General features: G+C 49.6%; 1 protein-coding gene across 1 annotated transcript; it reads right to left on the bottom strand.

Moving 5' to 3' along the window:
- Window positions 1-4,845: 4,845 nt before the first annotated feature.
- LOC131753931 (ATP-binding cassette sub-family C member 6-like) lies at window positions 4,846-19,136 on the bottom strand. Its single transcript, XM_059059717.1, has 5 exons — window positions 19,050-19,136; window positions 16,116-16,246; window positions 10,486-10,689; window positions 7,763-7,940; window positions 4,846-5,067 (listed from the first exon to the last, which is right to left on the bottom strand). The coding sequence occupies exons 1-5, from the start codon at window positions 19,134-19,136 to the stop codon at window positions 4,846-4,848; spliced, it is 822 nt and encodes a 273-aa protein (XP_058915700.1).
- Window positions 19,137-20,362: the final 1,226 nt, after the last annotated feature.

The raw sequence follows: 20,362 nt of genomic DNA, 5'->3' as shown, positions 1-20,362 counted from the left end.
ACTGCGGGGAACAAGACCATCCAAAAAGCAGCCGGCCCGGGCTCAGGCAGCCGGAGAGCCACTAGAGACGACCAAAAGGAGAAAGGCCACGGCAGCCCGGGGGACAACAAGCAGGGCACTGCTCACAAAGCCATCAGCCGTGCTCCCATCACCAACGAGTCCAGGACCTCGCACAAATCGGGCAGGAGCTTACCTACAGCAAGTTCAGGTTCCATCACCAAGAGACTCAGCAGGATGGGCTCTTTCTTCAGGAATGTCAGAGCCAAGCTTACGACAAAGACAGTGTGGCCTCATCACGCGAGGAATATGTGAGCATCCCGCCGAAGGCAGTGGAAGGGACCCGAATGGAGGCCATCACAGAGACAGCAGAGAGTGGCCAGGGCCTGGAAATCACTGGTGGTGTGACATCTGAGACCACGGAGCCAGCGACCGCTGAAGGACCTAGAGCTGGGAGCTGCAAAGGGAACCAGGGCTCAGGGAAATACCCCTGGAGAGCCCATTGCAGCTTCCTACGGAAATTGAAATAAAAATCTGAGAATGCATGCCGTGTTCTGTCTGACTTTCTAGGTCCCGAAGCCCAGACGGAGCCTCACAGTGGATTCTGGGAGGTCAGCTGCGCCACAGTCTGAGACCCAGTGTCCAGTCAAGCGCAGCCCCACCTCACACACATGCTCAGCGCCAACAGCGGTGCTCCATCTGGCCTCCACTCCTTTCTGGCTTTGCCCCCCCCCCCCAGCCATGGTGGAAAGTCAGACTATGGCCTGGGAAGCTCTCCTTCACTATGCCCGTATTGTTTTTTATAAACGCTTATTCCCTCTGAAGGCCTGTAAACAAAGCAAGAACAGGGACGCATGTCCCCTCGGGCTATTCAGTGGACAGAAATAAGGGCAGCAGTAGTGGCTAGCAATCAGAACAGCAAGCACTCTCACCTAGACTTAGCCGTTCCCTTCCCAGGTATATACCCTGGAGAAACACACATGTTCTAAGGAACAACTGTGAGAATGTGTATAGCAAAAATAACTTAACAGCAAAACACAGGAAACAGCCCAAATTTCCATCAACAGAATTAATACAGCAGACTATGAAGTGAGTGCAATATTCAATAGTGAAACATAAATGAGCTACACACATTAGCATAGATCAACTTCTCCTGATTTTTAAAAACATCAAAAGAATGGGATACAATTCCACTCACGGAACCATTCTGAAACAAGCTCAAACAATGTATTGCATAGGGTACAAGTTTTAAAAACAACTGTAGCTAAACGTGAGGGAAGAGTAAACACAAAATTTGGGACAGTTTTCTCTAGGGTGGAAAGGCTAGGTCAAGGAGGTTGACACAAGGCTGTCAGTGCTGCTGGGAATCGCTCCGTCTCTTAGGCAAGATGGTAGGTACACAGGTGGTGTATTTTTCACATTTTACTAACTCTGAAATCAGCATCGCGGCACTTGTGATGAAGTTATTGCCAATGCCTTTCTCTATTTTTCACTTTTGTTTATGCACAAAGGTGATGTCCGAAAGGTTTGGCATCTTTAAATTACATTTATTTAAGGTAAAGTACAAGAACGCTGGTTTGGTTATTAGGAAAAGAAGGAACGATATGCCTACTTTCCAGGTAAGAACACTGAGGCTCAGAGAAGGTAACCTGCTCCAGTCGCACATGGGATCTTTGCAGAACAGTCATCCACCAGCCCACTTCTTTACGCAAAGCCCTGTCCGGGGCACGGGAAGGAGGCAAGCAAACAAGCCTGAGATAGGACCGGCACAAGAACCCGAGGCACCAGCATTCTTACCATCATGTTCCAAAACTACAGAGATGAGCATCAATTTTACTAGACTGAGCGGAGGGAGGGGTGGGGGCTGGGAGCCGGTTATCGGACTTCAGTGAGCTCACAGCTCTTAGCTGGCCTTCTCTCGAGAGCATCCAGACCACCCCTGAGCTGCGTCTGGCTCCCTGGCTTCTACCTCTAGCCTCTGGCATGACCCGCGCTGCAGCCATAAACAGGCTCCCACCTGGAATTCCAGCCTTCACTCCTGGAACACCCAGCGTCCAGTCCTCCTGCAGCCACTAATTAAACTTTGGAATGCCCTACTCAGAAGGGTTTCTCCATACCAAATCTGATGGTGGTTCCTCTTCTTGGTGATTAAGAAATTCAGAGGGAGAAGGCTCAGGACGATAGCGATGGCGGTGAGGGCCGAGGGTCCTAGAAGCTGGAGACAAAGGGCAAGATGTCACGAGACAATTCCAGAAGCCCAGCTGTCATTACGGGGGTGGGGGGAGGCTCAGACTTGGGCCCTAAGGCAGGGAGGTGTCAGAGAGTCCAATGAGGGCAGCTACCAGGTTATAGAGACCAGGACTCATGGGCTCCTCAGATGGAAATACCTGTGGAAGATGGAGTCCATCTCCGTTAGGGATGGGAGAGAGGGGGAGTGATGCACCTCACAAAATGGAATGGGGGCAGGGTCACAGTCAAGACGGGTCATGCACGTAGATGGGCCGCGCCTGGCTAGAACGGTGAAGACAGACTCTGGAATCGGGATCTGGGTTCAAATGCTGACTTTACACACACTGGTGTGGCCTTGGGCAAGTTACTGACCCTCCCTAAGCTGCAGTTGCTCACATTAAATGGAAATGGAGCTATTCCCACTCTGCCTGTAGTGAGTGCTGGTGTCATACAATCAATGATTATCCCCTGACAAGGGTTGCCAGATTTAGCAAATAAATATATTAAACTGCCTGCCCAGTGACATTTTCATTTCAGATAAACAGCAAATAAGTTTTTAGTATAAGTATATCCCATGCCATGTTTGGGATATACTTATAATAAAAATTCTTCTGTTTATCTGAAATTCATCTTTAACTGGACATCCTGTATTTTGTCTGGCAGCCCTACCCCCCAGCTCTGTGACTTGGGACAGTTATCTTCCCTCCCTCTTTCATCTCTCTATCTGGAAAATGTGGAGGTGGAGAGTAGGGTAAATGATTTTTAAGTGGCTGTAATGTGAGATTCCTCCTGAGGTCATCTGGGTCCATTCTCTAGGCGAGCCCCACCCCCCTCTTCAGTCTGTGGGCCTCATTTTCAGCTCTCAGCCCCTAAGAATGTTTAGTTTCTAATCTTGACACCCTAGCAAGCCAGTGTTTCATTTATGCCGCAACTGCGCCCCCCAGTGGCCAAATGGAGAGGTGCCCAGAAGGCAAACACCTGCCTACAGCCGGGGCTGGGAGAATAGTCAAAGGAATGTGAACAGAAGGTTAAATACACTCTCTCTGGCAAAAATGCTACAAATGCTAACGGTAGCAACCCCAATTCCTACCGCTCCCCCTTTACCAGGGTCTCATGGTGACTTTCTGATGTTAGGACCACCTGCCAAGAGTCAGGGAAAGTGATGGGTGTGTTGTCTGCAGTTTCACTTGAGTCACGGGTCGGCCTGTTTAACTGCCCTGCATTTTCCCCAGTGTCCTTCCTCCTTTTCTCTCTAATAATAACAGCCAACAGTTATGCACTTGCTGAGCACCCTCTGTATGCTAGGTCCTAGACTGCAAGGTAGCAAGTCCAAAAGTGTCCAGGCCCCAAGCCCTTACTGTGGGGACACTGGAGCAGTAGCAGAGGTACAATAATGATGATAACACACAGCTGGTATTCTGGAGCATTCCACACTCACTCACAATCAATATGCCGTTGATACACTCACCCAGGGGCCTGTGAAACACAGCACATGGGCCAGATCTCTCCACCTGTTTACATGCCGACCTCAAGCCATACAAAGATTGTTTATCGTTCTTACATTTTAAAATGATTGAAGAAAATCAAACGAAGATGATTTCATGATATGTGTAAATTACATGAAATTCAAACTTCAGTGTCCATAAGCAATTTTATTGGAACACCACCAGGCCTGTTTGATTAGTATTGTCTGTGGCTGCTTGTGCACTAGAAGGGAAGAGTTAAATAGTTTTGAGAGAGACCCTATGGCCCCTAACGTCTAAAATATCTACAATCTGCTCCTTTACAGAAAAGTCTGTGAGCCTGGAACCAGCCCTCATGGAGCAGAGCTGAAGAAGATCTTCAAATGAACTGCCCCACCCCCATGCATAACCAACAAGACAATTAAACACCTATAGGGTATAGCTGTGTCCCAGATGCTATCTAAGTGCTTCACAGGTATTAGCTCATTTAATTCCTCAGCAACTCAAGGGCTGGGGCACTTCGGTTAATTACAGTCCTCACTTTGCCAATGAGGAAATGACGCACGGAGAGGCTAAGTTACTTACTGGAAGGTTTTACAACTAGCAAGTGCTGAAAGCAGGTTTCGAACCGAGGCAGTCCCACTACAAAGTCTGTGATTTTAATTAAAAAGAAAAAAGAAAATCCTGCACCACAAAACAGATATAAGAAAGTTAGAAAAAGTTCTGATTTTTTTTTTTTTTTTTTTTGGCCTGGTTGGCTACTTAATGCTTTTTGAAAACCAAGTAGTAAATTCTTTCCCCTAAATTTTCTTTCCCTTTTTTTTGTTGTTGGTAGTGGTGGTGGTGATGGTGCCCTACCATTACTGGTAACTTCAAAACATGCCTAATCTGCTCACTTGTTACCCCGATATCACACCCAAAAAGTGCCAATGTCATCACCATCATCATCATACAGATGAGGAAACTGAGGCCCTGAGAGGTGAGCATCCAGCCCAAGGTGAAGTGAAGGTCATCCTCGTCTAAGCCTTTGCCCATTACATCAGCCCACAGTGTGCAGATGGAGATAGGATTGAGGAGGAGGAGCCGGAGGAGGAGAGGAAGGAGGAGGAGGAGTGGGAGGAGGAAGAGGAGGAGGGGGAGGGTGGGTGAGGAGGATTCAACTCAAATCCCAGCTCTCTCTGCCCCAGAACACCTGCCAGAGGTAGAGAAAGCAGATGATGATCCAGATGAGCGGCAGCCACAGCCCGTTGAGGTAGGTGATGCTCTCAGTCAGCCGCTGCACATCCACAGACACCAGGTTGACCACGTCCCCCACTGCGCTGGCCTTTCTGGAGCTGCTGGACAGAGCCAGGACCTGGGAGGGGCAGAAGATGGAGACCTGAATCAGGAGGGAGGGAAGGAGGGGGTGAGGGGCAGTTAGGGAGGACCACGAGGGAGGAAGGGCCCAGGAGGGAGGGAGGCCCACGGCTTGGACTGAGCAAGAGAACAGCCACCCAGCAGGCCGGGGTCTAAGCTGTGCTGCCCCTGCTGGCTGAGGCAGATTTCTTTACCATCTGAGCCTCAGTTCACTCATCTGCAAAGTGGGCTAATAAAATCTCCTCAGCTAACCTCCCATTGTGAGACTCCAGGGAGAAGACAAAAATGAAAATACCCTGAAACCCCTAAAGCACTGGACTAATAACAATTAATAACATACTACTAGCGAGTGGTGAAAGCAATAGTTGATAATGGTGATAATGCTGATAATGGTGGTCATCTGCTGAGCGCTACAGCCTAGGCACTGTGCTCAATAAACTAACAGTTTCACCATTTTCCGTGATGGGGCACATCAGACAACTGTATGGAGCGGGTACTGCCATATTTCATTCAATCTAAAACACTGTGGATAAAGTACTCTCTACTTTTGTATCACTATGGGAAAAAACATCAATGCCAACTAAATTAAAACATCTTGATTTCAGAAGTTAAAAAGAGAAAAAAAACGTGAGACTAGAATCAGTGAGATGCAGAATTATTAACCCCATTTCACAGCTAAGGAAACTGAGGCACAGAGAAATTGACCAATTTGCCCAAAGCCAGAGGGCTCCTAAGTGACTGGGCCAGGATTGGAATCCAGGATGACAGAGGCACGACATGGGCTAGACAGGGTGTTAGACTGACCCCTGCAGGCATTCAGTGTGCCTCTCAGACACCAAGCTGGTTTTCTGGCAGCCCCAAATTTGCCCTAACTCTGGGGTCACAGTGGACCCCTTCCAACCTGTTGAATGCTACGTTCTACTTGCAGTCCTCTCTCTCTCTCTGCTGAGTGTGTCAGGGAAGAAGTGAGGGGGTGAAGTGGTGAGCTGGCAATGATTGAGTGTAGAAATGTGAAAAAAAAATCTTCAAATCTTTACCGAGCACCTGCTCTGGGCCTCACTCTGAGGTGAGTACTGTGATCAACAGAGGCAGGGCACTTGCTCTCTTCGGAGTGGAGTTTGAGCTGGGGGACAAAATTAAATAAAGATGTACATAGTTCATCCTTTAATAGTAATTATGATGAGTGCCATGAAGAAGTGTTTTCAAATATAGGTTTTTATCATTATTCAGGCATGGCAAGCCCACAGATCAGAGAAGACTGCCCTTGACAAGAGGGTTTATTATACTCACAGATCTCAAGAGGAGGGGGCACCCCACGCTATGAGGGGGCCACTGGGGAAGCACCAGGATGCTGCAGGGTTGGGGGGACCACAGGCAAGAGCTTGTTGTGGTTTTCATGGGAAGGTCAGGCAGGGTAAGCAGGTTTAGGATTGGCTAGTTTGAATAATTCCACCGGGCTCTAGGCATAGGAGCTGGGCCTCATTGTCTGGTACCCTGCCCCGGGGCGATTAAGGCAGGGGATAGTGGCCTAGAGTGTTAGGGCCCAAAAAGGAGGCAGTTGGGGTGTGAGCTCTGGATTGGTTGGCTTGCATGTGAAAGAGATGCTTTCAGATGAGTCTCTTAGCATCTCTGGGAACTGGCTGATCCTGGGAGGGACAGAGGGGCAGTCCCTCCAGGGTCAGCAAGACCCCAGATGTCAAAGCACCAGATACAGAAAGTAAGAAGACACAGTTAAAACAGAAGCAGCCCAGAGGGCAGAGTGGAGGGGTATGACCTCATCAGGTGATGAAGGCGGCTGCCCCAAGGGTGGGGATGGGAAGAGCAAAGCCTTCGGGTCATCTTCCTGCAGCCTCAGCTCCATGTGTGGACTCCCGAGACCGGACAGGCCACACCAGCTCCAGTGTGCTCAGGGGGATGTGGCCTGAAATTCAGGAGCTACACGGCCACCCAGGAGCTGATCCCTTTGCCCCCTTCTTTCCCAAGTGACAGCTCAGGTGTGAGAGAAAGGGGCTTACACAGGACTGCCTTGCTCAGATGCTCCAGACCCCAGAGGGGCCAACATCTCTTAGAGCAGCAGCCTCACAGGTTTCGGTTCCAAGGTCCCCCAAGGGGACAAGAATCACTGCAGAGAGAAGCCCAAGCCCAATGCTATGGCTTCCCTCCGGGTATCATAGTTCATTGGCAGAACTTTCAGCCCAGATGCAATTTACCAAGGGGTCAGGGCTCATTTTAATTGTAAGCAGTGTTACCGGGTAAAATAGCTGACAGTCCACCTTTATCCAGTTTCCACACAGCCCGTAGGTTAGCCCTTTATCCTCAGGGGGGTGAGTGTTCACTACATGAAGAGTTGTGGAAAGGGTGCCCAGGCAGTGGGAACAGCAAGTGCAAAGGCCCTGAGGTGGGAGATTGTTTGGCGTGCTTGAGGAACTGAAAGAAGACCTGTGGGGCCGGAGGAAAGTGAAAGAAGTGTGAAGGAAGTGTGTGATGTAATCAGCTAGAAGAGGTGCCAGGGTCAGATCACGCAAGCCTTACAGAAATAGCCAAGAAGGTGAGGGTGTGGTGTGGGCAAACATGAGTAAAGTGATGAATGAGTGTGGTTTTAGGCACTGATGACAGTAACGGTTCAGGAACATTCCACTTCTTGGCTGGAACATTTGTCTGTGAATTGGGACAGGATGGAGAGAGAGGAAAGGCCACGCCTCTCCCCCGGGGCTCACCTTTCTGTACACCAGGCCCATGATGGCCATTCGCAGCCTCATCTGTAGCACCTTGAGTCTGTACATGTGCTGCTGCTCGAACAGTGTTTGCAGGCAGGCAGAGAGGAACATCAGCATGGCGAGAAGACAGCCCTTCCAGGCCGGGGTCTTGGGGTCACCAATAAACTCCAGGAAGAGGCTGGTGAGAAAGGGCACCCATGGCTATTGCCTCTGCCTAAGCCTGGCCAGGTCTGGAGGACCAGACAGTATGGGGTTCTTTTTTGTTTTCTACACAAATGGTTGCAATCATTTCCCCCACTGTCCACACTCATTTTCAGCGTGACTTGCGTCTCCACCAATCAACAGGTGAAGTTTTTACCGCCACCTGTTAGGGGCTGAACTGTGTCCTCACAAAATTTATATGTTAAAGTCCAAACCCCCGGTACCTCAGAATACGACTGTGTATTTGAAAATAGGACCTTTAAAGAGGTGATTCAGTTAAAATGAGGCCGTTAGGATGGGCCTTAATCCAATACAACTGGTGTCCCTGTAAGAAGAGGAAATTTGGACACATAAGGAGACACCAGGGGTGCATGTGCTCAGAGGAAAAACCACGTGAGGACACAGCGACAAGGCAGCTGTCTGGGCAAGGAGAGAGGCCTCAGAAGAAACAACACTGATCTTGGACATCTAGCCTCCAGTAACGTGAGGACAAAAACTTCTGTTGTTTAAATGGGACCTAATTAAACTTAAAATCTTTTGCACAGCAAAGGAAACCATAAACACAACGAAAAGACAACCTACAGAATGGGAGAAAATATTTGCAAACGATGTGACCGAGAAGGGATTAATCTCCAAAACATACAAACAGCTCATACAGCTCAATATCAAAAAAACAACCCAATTGAAAAATGGGCAGAGACCTAAATAGACATTTCTTCAAAGAAGACATACAGATGGCCAAAACGCACATGAAAAGATGCTCAATATCGCTAATTATTAGAGGAATGCAAATCAAAACTGTAATGAGGTATCACCTCACACCGGTCAGAATAGCCATCATCAGAAAGTCTACAAATAATAAATGCTGGAGAGGGTGTGGAGAAAAGGGAACCCTCCTACACTGTTGGTGGAAATGTAAATGGGGGCAGCCACTATGGAGAACAGTATACGGAGGTTCCTTAAACAACTAAAAATGGAGTTGACCTATGATCCAGCAATCCCACTCCTGGGCATATATCTGGAGAAAACTCTAGTTTGAAAAGAAACGTGCATCCCAGTGTTTACTGCAGCTCTATTTACAATAATAGCCAAGACATGGAAGCAACCTCCAGGTCCACTGAATGGATAAAGAAGATGTGGTATAGGTATACAATGGAATATTACTCAGCCATAAAAAAGAATGAAATAGTGCCATTTGCAGCAACATGGATGGACCTAGATATTATCATACTAAATGAAGTAAGTCAGAGAAAGACAAATATCATATGATGTCACTTATATGTGAAATCTAAAAAAAATGATACAAATGAACTTATATACAAAACAGAAATAGACCCATAGACATAGAAGAGAAACTCATGGTTACCAAAGAGAAAAGGGGTGGGGATAAATTAGGAGTTTGGGATTAACATATATACACTACTATTATAAAATAGATAACCAACAAGGACCTACTGTATAGCACAGGGAACTTTACTCAATATTTTGTAATAAGCTATAAGGGAAAAGAACCTGAAAAAGAATATATTGACATATGTATGTACAATATAACTGAATCGCTTTGCTGTATACCTGAAACTGACACAACATTGTAAATCAACTGTACTTCAATTAAAAAAGAAAAGAAAGAACAGTAGAAAAGATAAGCACCAGAAAAAAATTTCTGTTGTTTAAAGTCACCCAGTTTGTAGTGCTTTGTTATGGCAGCCCTAACACACTAACATGCCACCTCTTGAATCTGGGCTGGCTGTGCAACCAGCTTTGGCCTCACGAGAAAATGCAACTTTTGCTTTGTCTTGGAATCCTGCCAAATGGCCCTGTGAACAAGCCGGATTTAGCCTTTTGAGGATGAGAGACCACCGGAGCAGAGACAAGATATCCCAGCTGGGACTGTCTTGGACCAGCCAGTCCCCAGCCAGCCCCACAGGTGACTGCAGACAGATGAGTGAACCCAGCCAAGAAAAGAAGAATCACCCAGCTGAAGCCAGCTTGAATTGCTGACCCACAGGATCATGAGCTAAAGAAGTGGCTTTAAGTCCCTCACTTTTTTTTTTTTTTTTTTTTTGAGATATGCAGGCCTCTCACTGCTGTGGCCTCTCCCGTTGCAGAGCATAGGCTCCGGACGCGCAGGCTCAGTGGCCACGGCTCACGGGCCCAGCCGCTCCACGGCATGTGGGATCTTCCCGGACCGGGGCACGAACCCGTGTCCCCTGCATCGGCAGGCGGACTCTCAACCACTGCGCCACCAGGGAAGCCCTAAGCCCCTCACTTTTGAGGGGCTTTGTTGTATAGCAAAAGCAAACGGATAGAGTCAGGCTAGAATTCACTCGTTTTCCCTCCCCAAGGTCACTCACTTTCTTGTTTAATTGGTCCTTCCTGAGTATCCTTTTCACCCACCCTCAGTGCCCTGAGCACCAGAGGTCTAGGCAGAGGCAGGAGGAGGGCTGAAGGTCCCCTGGTCCTGGAAGGACGCCGTTAATGGGACCACCAGCCTCAGCGAGGCACCCAAGGCCTGGACCCACCTGAGGAGCTTGGGCACCGTGAACCTGAAGACGTCACTGATGATGAGGCTGAGGGTCCCCAGGAGGAAGGTGGAGCGGCCCACCTGCCAGATGGCCCTCAGCAGTGGGCCCCTCTTGCCCCCTTGTTGCTGCAGGAGGGTCTCCGTCTCTGGGGTCTCCGCACCGTGGTTTCCTTTCCTTTTAAATGGTGTCGCCTTGGTGTGCCTTAGGGGAGAGGAGAAATCAGCTCTGGGACCTTGTAAAAGATTGAATGTTTGGGTCTCCCCCACCCCACCACCACCATCACCACCCAAATTCATGTTGAAACTAATCGCCAGTGTGATGGTATTAGGAGGTGAGACCTTTGGGAGGTGATTAGGTCATGCAGGTGCAGCCCCCAGGAATGGGATCAGTGCCCCTATAAGAAAAACCCTGGAGAAGTGCCCTCAGGTGTAACCCCATTTCATACATGAGGAAACTGAGGTTCAGAAGGTCAACTTGTCCAAGGGCACACAGCTGAGAAGTGTAAGAACTGGGATTTGATCCCAACCTTCAGAGCCCAGAACTTTTTGATCCCTTACGCAGCCCTCCCCTTCTTCCACAACCAGCCAGCCCTGAGGTAGTTTAGAACTGGTTCAGAATGGGTTTAGAATCACAGATGAGGTCTGTGGGCCTGGCACACCTGGTCTGAGTGAAACCACAGATGGAAGCTCAGGCAGCCATGATGCCTAAGATCCCTGGCCCATGATCATCATCAGAGGCCACAGGGAGAGGAAGGGGGAAGGAGGGAGGGGAGGAAGCCAGAGGGCCTTTCTGGAAGCAGGCTGGTTCTAGGCCATAGGGAGAGGCTGGCAGTGATGCAGCTACTGACAGTGCAGTTGCTGTGTGGCCTTGGGCAGGCTGCTCCCCTCTCTGTCTTCATATGCAAAAGGATGGGGCTGGCCCCACTCTCTGAGTCCCTTCCAGCTCTGACAACTTACAGGGTTATCAGAATTTCAGTGCTGTTTTCAGAGCTGGGACCCAGGGCCAGGCACTGGGATCAGCCCTTTACACACACAAGCTCATCAACTCCTCTCAACCTCCCTGCCCCATGGGTGTCATGGGGTCCCCATTTTACCTTGGAGGAGACTGAGGCTCTGAGAGGTGTGACAGGTGCCCGAGGTCACACATAGAGGACGGAGCAGGGATTTAAGCCCACATCTTGACTCACGATTCACAGAGAGCCTCTTTGTGAGCCCCACGCCCCCCACCCAAAAATTAAAAAGAAAGCAAAAAGGAAAAAAAAAACCCTTGATGAGTGCAGGTACCCAGACCCTAATTAACAAGGTCAAGGTCTTGCCCCTCACCCCTTGACCCAGCTTGTTGTTTAGTTTGGCATCTCTGGAGAGTTGTGACTTGGCCTCCATCGTGAGCTGGGCATGCCTGCCGCTCACGTCTTGCTATTTGGGTCTTGAATGCCAAAAGGATGCTACCTTCTTATAAACGCTACCCCTGACCACCCCTCCCCATCGTATCACACCATTTAATTCATTGCCTTCATAGCCATGTTCACTGTCTCCAACTCTCTCCTTTTCTTATCTGTTCTGTTAGACCTCCAGGTGGGTGGACTTTTTTTTTTTTCTTCTCCCATAAAACCCTTCAATGGTTTTATAAAAACTCTCCATTCCTAGACACAGTCTTGCACGGCCTGGCCCCTGCCCACCTCCCCACTTCATCCTGGTCCTCTCTGGTTTTCTTTTTTCTTTCCCTGTTTTTAAATTTATTTATTTATTTATTTATTTTTGGCTGCGTTGTCTTCGTTGCGGTGCGCAGGCTTCTCATTGCGGTGGCTTCTCTTGTTGCGGAGCACGGGCTCTAGGAGCACGGGCTTCAGAAGTTGGGGCACTCGGGCTCGGTAGTTGTGGCACACAGGCTTAGTTGCTCTGCGGCATGTGGGATCTTCCCAGACCAGGGCTCGAACCCGTGTCCCCTGCATTGGCGGGCGGATTCTTAACCACTGCACCACCAGGGAAGTCCCTCTCTGGTTTTCTTTCAGCTCCTTGACACATCCACAACTTACCTTTCTCAGGACTTCAGCACAGACTCTCCATGGTCTGGAATGTCTCTGCCCCGCTCTTCCCAAGGCTTGACTTCAATTTCAACATCACCTCCTCAAAGACACTTTCCCTGCAGGCTACAACTAAAGGAGCTCTGGTCCTCTATCCCAGTCCCTTGTTTTTTGTCCCAGCATTTACTTCAACTTGCAATTATCTGTCTTCTCCACCAAAAATCAGCTTTCTGGAACAAGAGGCCATGGCTGTCTTGTTTACTGCTGTATCCCCAGCATCAGAACAGGGCCTGGCACAGATCAGGCACTGAATCAAGCACTCACTACCTGGGAATAGACTGAACTTTTCAAGATCTCCTCGTGACACTGGACTTAACCTGTTGGTTGCTTTCACTAGGACCAGGTGCAACTAGTCTCTTGGCCCAGTTTAAACAGATACAAGTTTCCTGTTGTCCAGCAAAGCAAACCGCCTAGTCCCACTCCACCTGAACTAGCTGAAGGATCGGTGGTGTGCCTGGGCCTCCTTTTTCAGAGAGGTGGGTTGAGACCCCGGAAGTCAGCCTTTTTACCCCCAAGGCCCAGCCAGCAGTGTGAATACCCCTCCACCACAAGCCAGACGTCCAGTCCCTCCCTCCCTTCCCCTCAAGAATCCTCTCAGCATCTCCTCAGGATGGAGGGGAGGGAGAAATCTCAGCAGGCAGTCCAAAGGAAAAGTGGTATTTTTAGCACAAGAGGCTATAAGGAACCAGTCTCTACCACCCGGTTTGCTAAGAAATAAGCAAATGTTAACTTTCTACCCCTGTCTTGAAGCCTACACCCACCCCCCAGCCTCCCCTTCCGGGATTTGCAATTCAGCCATTTTTCTAACCCTGCGCTCACCTCTCTCCCTTGTCACCTCCGTAGCCCTGAGATGTGGCCTCTCCTTGGCACCCACAATTTGCCTGGGGTCGGTCCGGGTCGGAGGCAAGGCCGGCGCGGCGTCCGTGCCGTGCCTCGATGCCCGATGTTGGGTGCTGGTCCTGACTCAGCTGCTGCTGCACACCCACTGGGCTGGGCAAGTGCCAACCAGGGCCAACCCCGCCGCCCCGCCCCGCCCCGCCCCCGCCGCCTCAGGCCCCGCCTAAAGTGGGACCCAGGTGGGTAGGCTTCCTGCTTGTATTTTCTTTTTACTCGTATTTCCCCAGCACCTAGTTCAGCACCCGAATGCGTAAGTGGCTCAATAAATACTTGTCCAGTGAATGGGAAAAAACAGAGGGAGTGATGTGTGCAAAGGGCCTACTGCTTGCTATTAATAAAGATTTGTGGAAGGAAGCAAAGGAAGGAAGGAAATGATTTGGTTTGGTTGATAGAACCTGGCCTTTGAGCAGGAAAACCGAGGTCCAAATGCCCTTCCCTCTGAGCCTCGGTGTTCCCATCCATAAAATGGGGTGGGTGAAGAGGCCACTGTGAAAGCCTCTTTCCCGCTGGATGTTTTGCTCTGTTCTGTTCTAGCTGCTCACACCAAAATTCTGAGTCACTGTGTTCAGCCTGCAGGCTTGGGAACAAACTTCTTCCTTTCTAGCTGGTCTCACTTTCCATCAGGGAAGGTCTCTAGACTGGTGGCTGGTCTTTGGTCTGTGGCCCCAAAGCCATTTAGTGCAGGACCCAAAAATGACCACAGGCCAAGGCAGGGGGCGTGAGTGAGTGGCCAGGTGCAAGCTGGGGGATATCAAAGGGAGTGGTGGCGACTGCAGCTCACATGCCCTGTTCAATGGGGAAGCTGCTACCCAGATCCACCCTCCTGTTGCCATGCAGGGATGTGGCCCAGTACTGCCATTCTACTTTAAGAGAGGCCAAAATTCCACATTTTCCTGTGACATCTCCAACATTTTAAATGTTGGTGACTTCTCCAAAAACAAAACAAAGAAAAAAACCTTAAACAACAAGACACCATGCTGGCCAAACACACCTGTGACCCTGACTTGGCCAGCAGACAGATTGCTCTGTGACCTCTTAAGATGACATCTTCTCCCTTCCCCCAAAGGCTGCAAAATAGTTTAGAAATAAAACCAAAGTTCTCTTGGTGTGTAATGAGTCAGCTTAGAAAATGCCTGAACCAGATCTCTCTACAACCCTGCCATCCTCCTCTCTTTCTGTCAGTTGTTCACGGATTCTCAAACTGTTCTGGAGAGTGTTTCTATGTGCTAGCTCTAACACTGGGTGACTATCATTCCCAGGCTGGCAGGGGAGGCCAGAGCTGGGAGAGGGTGGACAAGACCTCCAGGGTCCTTTGGAATTAATTCTGCCACTCAAAAGTCACTTCAGCTGTACTTAAACTCACCGTACAGCAAGATATGCCCGGGGTGAGAGCGAGAGCTGCTCTTTTGATTTGCTCATATTACTTACCCCTTTTGCAAAACATACTCCCTTCCTTTGGGGAGCAGCTCTTCCCCTCCCTGTGTGGCTCTGAAGGGACCACCAATTATGGGGCCTGCTCTCCAGCCATGGGATTGGCCCCTGAGAGGCACAGGATTCAAGCCAGCTAATAAAAGGCCTTCCTTGGGATTGTCTATGTGGATGGTAGTAGGGGTTGCTGAGTTGGCATGATACAGGACAGGCGTTTATAGAGAGACCAGTGCCCAGACAACAGCTGAGCTGAGAGATGGAGGGAGAGAATTTGGACGTCATTTAAGTCCTGGATCCAGCCACACCTGAGGCCACACCTACCTTCTCAGCTACGTGAGCCAGCAGACTCTGTCTCTCTCTGGCTCCTTCTAATTTGTGGGATTTAGCCACCTATAACAATCACCACAAAATAATAGAGTATGCAGGGGAACCCTGTAACTTTCCACAGAGCTACTTTTGTCTGTGCCCTGAAACACCTGGCCCCGGGGAGGTCAAGCGACTTGTCCAAGGTCATCAACTACTCGATGGCAGGGCTATGTTTAACCCGGGTTTAATTAATCCTATTAGAGAGCTTATTTCTCTAGACCAAAGTTTCACAAACCAGGTTCCTCAGGCTCTGAGCACTTCACAGAAGTTTCCAGAGATGCCAGAGAGGGCAAGAGTGAGGCAAGTGGGCAGGACTAGAAAGAGATTGAAATCCTCTGGATAACTGATATTGCTGGAAATTTTACCATTTTTAAGAAATTCGCTAAGTTCTTTTCTATAAATCTTTTTTTTTTCTCATCTCACACAAGCTATGAGGAGCTAGGGCTAATGGCATCCCCCGCACCCCCCCACCTTGAACAGATAAGAAAACTAAAAGCCAGGAAACTAATCACTCAGGTCAAGTAGTAAGTGAGTAGTTGCCTGCATGTTATGGACCATACCTACCTCTCCACCCCCAGTCTTAAAATAGTCCTTCTGTTCCCTGCCTCCATCCCACCATCCGAGCTTCCTTCTGGGAGCCTGGAGAGGTTCCCCCTCTGTCAATATCCTTTTGGAACCTGCAAAGCATCTGGGAGGAAAAGCATCTTGAGCCCGACCTGCTAATGCTTAGTGAGGTCAGCTGACAGGGAGGGGACTGTGGCGGTGGAGCCTGGAGTAGGGGCGTGGTTGTATTTGGGGTCCAGTGATTTGCTGACCCAGCTTTGGGCTGAGCGCCCATCTTCCACACACTCACCGCTGGGCTGCGCTGCGGTTCCTTGTCCATTCCTTTTCAAGCTGGGAAACAAGTTCTTCTGAGGAGTTTTCTCTCCCAAGCGACCAGAGGTCTTTTGGTCCCAGCGGCTTCCATCCAGTAGCCCCTCCAAACTAACCTGTAAAAGAGGATCACCAGAGCAAGCTCCTCTCCTGTGTCCATCCCTGAAGGGTCTTGGCTTGGTAGCTGTGTGACCCTAGTAAGTCACTTCACCTCTCTGCACCTCTGCTGGCCCCTCGGCACAAGGAAAGCAATTTACCTAACTGCGCTAACACTGGAGGGCACTTCTTGGTCTACAAAGAACATCTCATTTAATTCTCATGTGAGCCTATACAGTAGATTACTATTGATCCATTTTACAGAAAAGAAAGAAAACAGAGGCTCAGAGAGATTAAGTGACTTAACCAAAGGGTGACATGTGACAGGGGAAATAAACCTCCCTAGGAGTCAGAAGTCCAGAGTGGAAGAAAACTATTGCTGTGGAGGAAACCTGAACTCCTTCCTCCCTCAGCTTTAAATGTACCCATTCTCCTCCTCAGTCACTGCGCCAGCCACCTGGCCTCGGGACCTTTGCACATGCACGTCACTCTGCTTAAAACTTTTTCCCTGCCACTTCTTACTTGCCCTTCACCTCTAGCCTACATGTGATTTCCTTAAGAGCCCACTTGATGACCCCCCCACACCCAAGTCCAGGTAGATTCTCCCATTGCAAGATCCTCTAGTTTCCTGAGCTTTTTCTTTATAATGCTTGCTGCAATTATCATTATTTAATTTTTCAGTCTGATTATTTATTTAGTCTTTCTCCTCCACTGGACAGTAAGCTCCATAGGGGCAAAGAAAGTACTTGCCTTGATTCTCCCTCTTCTGGATCCTCACATCCTGGCTCGGGGCACAGGATTTGTCAAATAGAAGTCATTACTTTTCAGCCCTGTGACCTTGGGCAAGTCACTCACTGCCCAGCAATGGACCTCAATTTTCTCACCTTAAAATAATAGCGTTTCCCAGTGCTTGGGACTGGTATATGAGATGACTGTAGTGGGTGCATTGTTGGAAGAGGTCACCGAGAGGATGTGACCACTTGTGGACCTGTGACCTTGACCCAGGCAATCTGAGGCTCCTCCCTCCCCTGTCCTTGCAATGTACATTCCACCCACTGTTCTCACACTAGGAGCTACTTCAAGGATGCAGCAGTTAAGTGTTATACCATCTGGACGGCGTATATGTGTCTGAACCCTGTTAAGGCCTCTCTGTAAACTGTTGAGATTCTGGTGGGCAAGTGCAGAGATCTACTCATATTGCGGCACTCAAGACAAGCCTCATATGTAAGTTCTCTTGCGCGTTAACCCTGCCTCCTACCAGTCTGGAGTGGCTGCCTCTTTCTTCCGTCTCTCCAAGCCTACCGTCTATTGGGGCCAGTTTTCAAACCAACACGCACGCACAAGAAATTAACGACCGCAGACTTCCACAGCAGGAGTGTTCTTATCTTTTTAGGTCTCTTTCTTCTCCTGACACCAAGGAGAAGGTCTTGTTTGGAGCTGGTCTTGAGCTCCTCTTTGAGACTTTCCAGTTCCCTTTTCTAATGCAGAGCAAACTCAGGCAAGCAACAGTTTGGATCCAGAAATTATTCACAGTACTTGGTTTTCACTAAAATTATTTCTGGTGTTCTACATGGCAAGGGGTTCTAGATTTTTCTGATTTTGGTAGCGATAGAAAGTTTCCTTTGTTATTTTATTTTATGTTATTTTATTTTTTTGCGGTACGCGGGCCTCTCAGTGTTGTGGGGAAATAAACGCCTTTGCCTTAATGATGGTGGGGGAGAGAGTGAGTTTGGGGTGCGAGGTCTAGGAGGGGCAGGACAGTCAGGAAAGGAGTCTTCGAAGAAAGCAGGCCTTCACGGGGTCATTGAGAAGGTTGGGTTTGGTGGGTAGATGGAAACTGAGCTGTCACACACAGCCATGGCTCCACCTGGGCAAGGAAGAGGCTCTGAGGAGGAAATCTGAGTGTGTGAGGGGTATGTGAGGGCAGAGAGACAACTTCAGCTGGGTTCCTGAGTCCCAGAGGAATCCAGGTGGCAGAAGGAGGGTGGGCTCCCCTTCTCCCCTCTCTCACTCCTCTTTGGCTGTGCCGGGTCGTGAGCACGGGGATCAATCCCTCCTCCCATGGAGCTCCTGGTAAGAGACTTTGTGATGGTCCCTCAGGAGGCTACTGAGTGGGCCTGATAAGCGGCGGGCCGGGGGGCGGGGTTTAAAGAAGATGATTAAAGTTGCATAGTGATTCGATTTGAATATTCTAGTCAGGAGGTTTATTGATAAGAGAATGTTTCTTTTTAGATGATGTGACCACCACCACTGTTGAGTTTCTCCGCCAAGGTTGAGTGTGCACCGCGAGGAAAGATACTAAATATCTGAAGCGTCTAAATTGTAGTGGATGTAGCCAAGGACATCTGACGTGCCCTAAGCTGACGGTCCCCAGCCCCGTGTGCCCCCAAGAAGAGGGGACCTCGTCTGTCCCTAAGTGTAAGCATGAATCGAACCCTGAAGCCTCCCGCAAAGAGGTCACTTAGCACCAATTAAAATCCAGGCCAGGGCTTCCCTGGTGGCGCAGTGGTTGAGAATCCGCCTGCCGATGCAGGGGACACGGGTTCGTGCCCCGGTCCGGGAAGATCCCACATGCTGCGGGGCAGCTGGGCCCGTGAGCCATGGCCGCTGAGCCCGTGCGTCCGGAGCCTGTGCTCCGCAACGGGAGACGCCACAATGGTGGAAGGCCCGCGTACCACCAAAAATTAAAAAAAAAAAAATCCAGGCCATTACCTCAGCAGACTCCGTGGCTTCATCCTCTCCAGAAGAAGGAACAGCCGGCACAGGAGTCTCAAGGCTGACTAGACTGGCAACAGGACCCAGTTTCACTTCAACGAACATCGCAGGAGGCCGGCGCCGACTGGACCAACCGCCCACGCACACGGTTTCCGCCGTTTTGCGCGGCGGTTTCTTTGCGCACGCGCATCACTGGCTGTCCGCCCACTTTTTTCTTTTTTTCTTTTTGCGGTACGCGGGCCTCTCACTGTTGTGTCCTCTCCCTTTGCGGAGCACAGGCTCCGGACGCGCAGGCTCAGTGGCCATGGCTCACGGGCCCAGCCGCTTTGCGGCATGTGGGATCTTCCGGGACCGGGGCACGAACCCGTGTCCCCTGTATCGGCAGGCGGACTCTCAACCACTGCGCCACCAGGGAAGGCCCTGTCCGCACTCTTGCCCCATCCTTTCCTCCATCCCAGACCCAGGTCCCTGCATTCAGGGCTGATGAAACAGGGCTGTGTAAACTCCTATTCAACTCATTTTAATTGAAGGTCCTACAGATGACCAGAAATTTTGCCTCAATTCAATAGAACTTGTAAAATGCAAGACCACCTGCTTCTCTCCTCCTAACCAACTCAACCCATCGCCAAGTCACTGGAGATGTAACCTGGGCCCCTCCGGAGCCTCTGCTCCTATCAATGTCTTACCTGGGCGGGGTGGGGGAGGGCAGTGGCGGGGGTGGGGGCATGGAGCTGCAGAAAAGACCCAAGGGAGAAGCAGCTGCAGTTAAGGCCCTGAGATCAAACTCCTCCCCAGCCCAGCCTCCTCAGAGACGATGTTCCTTCTAATGTTTGTTGTTTGTTTTAACCATATTCTAATTCCTTGAAGTTGCCAAGGGCTAACCACACTGCCAACTTGGCTGACATAAACAGATATTAGTGTTGTAAATAAATTGAACTTACCCAACAGTTAATAAGATTTGCAAAATGATATGGAGCATATAGTCATTACTTTGTTTCCTGGTAATTAATCATGATGGAAATAAATAAGGCCAACCACTGCTTCCCAAGGACTGCATCTCCCAAGCCACAGGCTTCACAGAGGCTTTTCTAATTCCTGGATATTAGCTGTGCTGTCTGGCTTTGTGTTGTCTGTGCAGCTTCCAACTCCTCTTTCCTATTGGATGAGAATCTCCCATTGGATAAGGTCTTGGTAGGTGGCTACTTGGGAGACTAAACAGGCCAGGTGCTCCTCTCTGCACCCGGCTGTCCAGGTCATAGACCTGAACCCCAGCCTGATTCAATACGCTACTTCTGCCAAGACTTGTCTTGAACAAGTGATGCAAGGCACAGAGGCACTAGAATTCTTTCCCAGTGATGAGGCGTCTGTACCAGGCCATTCTGGCTAAAAAGCATTTATTTCAAAAGCTCCTGCTGT

The sequence above is a fragment of the Kogia breviceps genome, chromosome 1 (assembly GCF_026419965.1).
Source record: "Kogia breviceps isolate mKogBre1 chromosome 1, mKogBre1 haplotype 1, whole genome shotgun sequence".
Lineage (NCBI taxonomy): Eukaryota > Metazoa > Chordata > Mammalia > Artiodactyla > Physeteridae > Kogia > Kogia breviceps.
The sequence above is the reverse complement of the archived record's forward strand: the minus strand, read 5'-3'. Positions and strand labels throughout refer to the sequence as shown.

What these genes read in the sequence shown, in the direction of transcription:
- LOC131753931 (XM_059059717.1), bottom strand. Translation starts at nt 19,136, where the DNA reads ATGCGCGTGCGCAAAGAAACCGCCGCGCAAAACGGCGGAAACCGTGTG. An exon ending in CGGCGCCGGCCTCCTGCGAT is followed by an intron (nt 16,247 to 19,049) that starts GTTCGTTGAAGT and finishes TTTACAGGTTAG; the next exon opens with TTTGGAGGGGCTACTGGATG. An exon ending in TGGGCCTGGTGTACAGAAAG is followed by an intron (nt 5,068 to 7,762) that starts GTGAGCCCCGGG and finishes CTCCTGATTCAG; the next exon opens with GTCTCCATCTTCTGCCCCTC.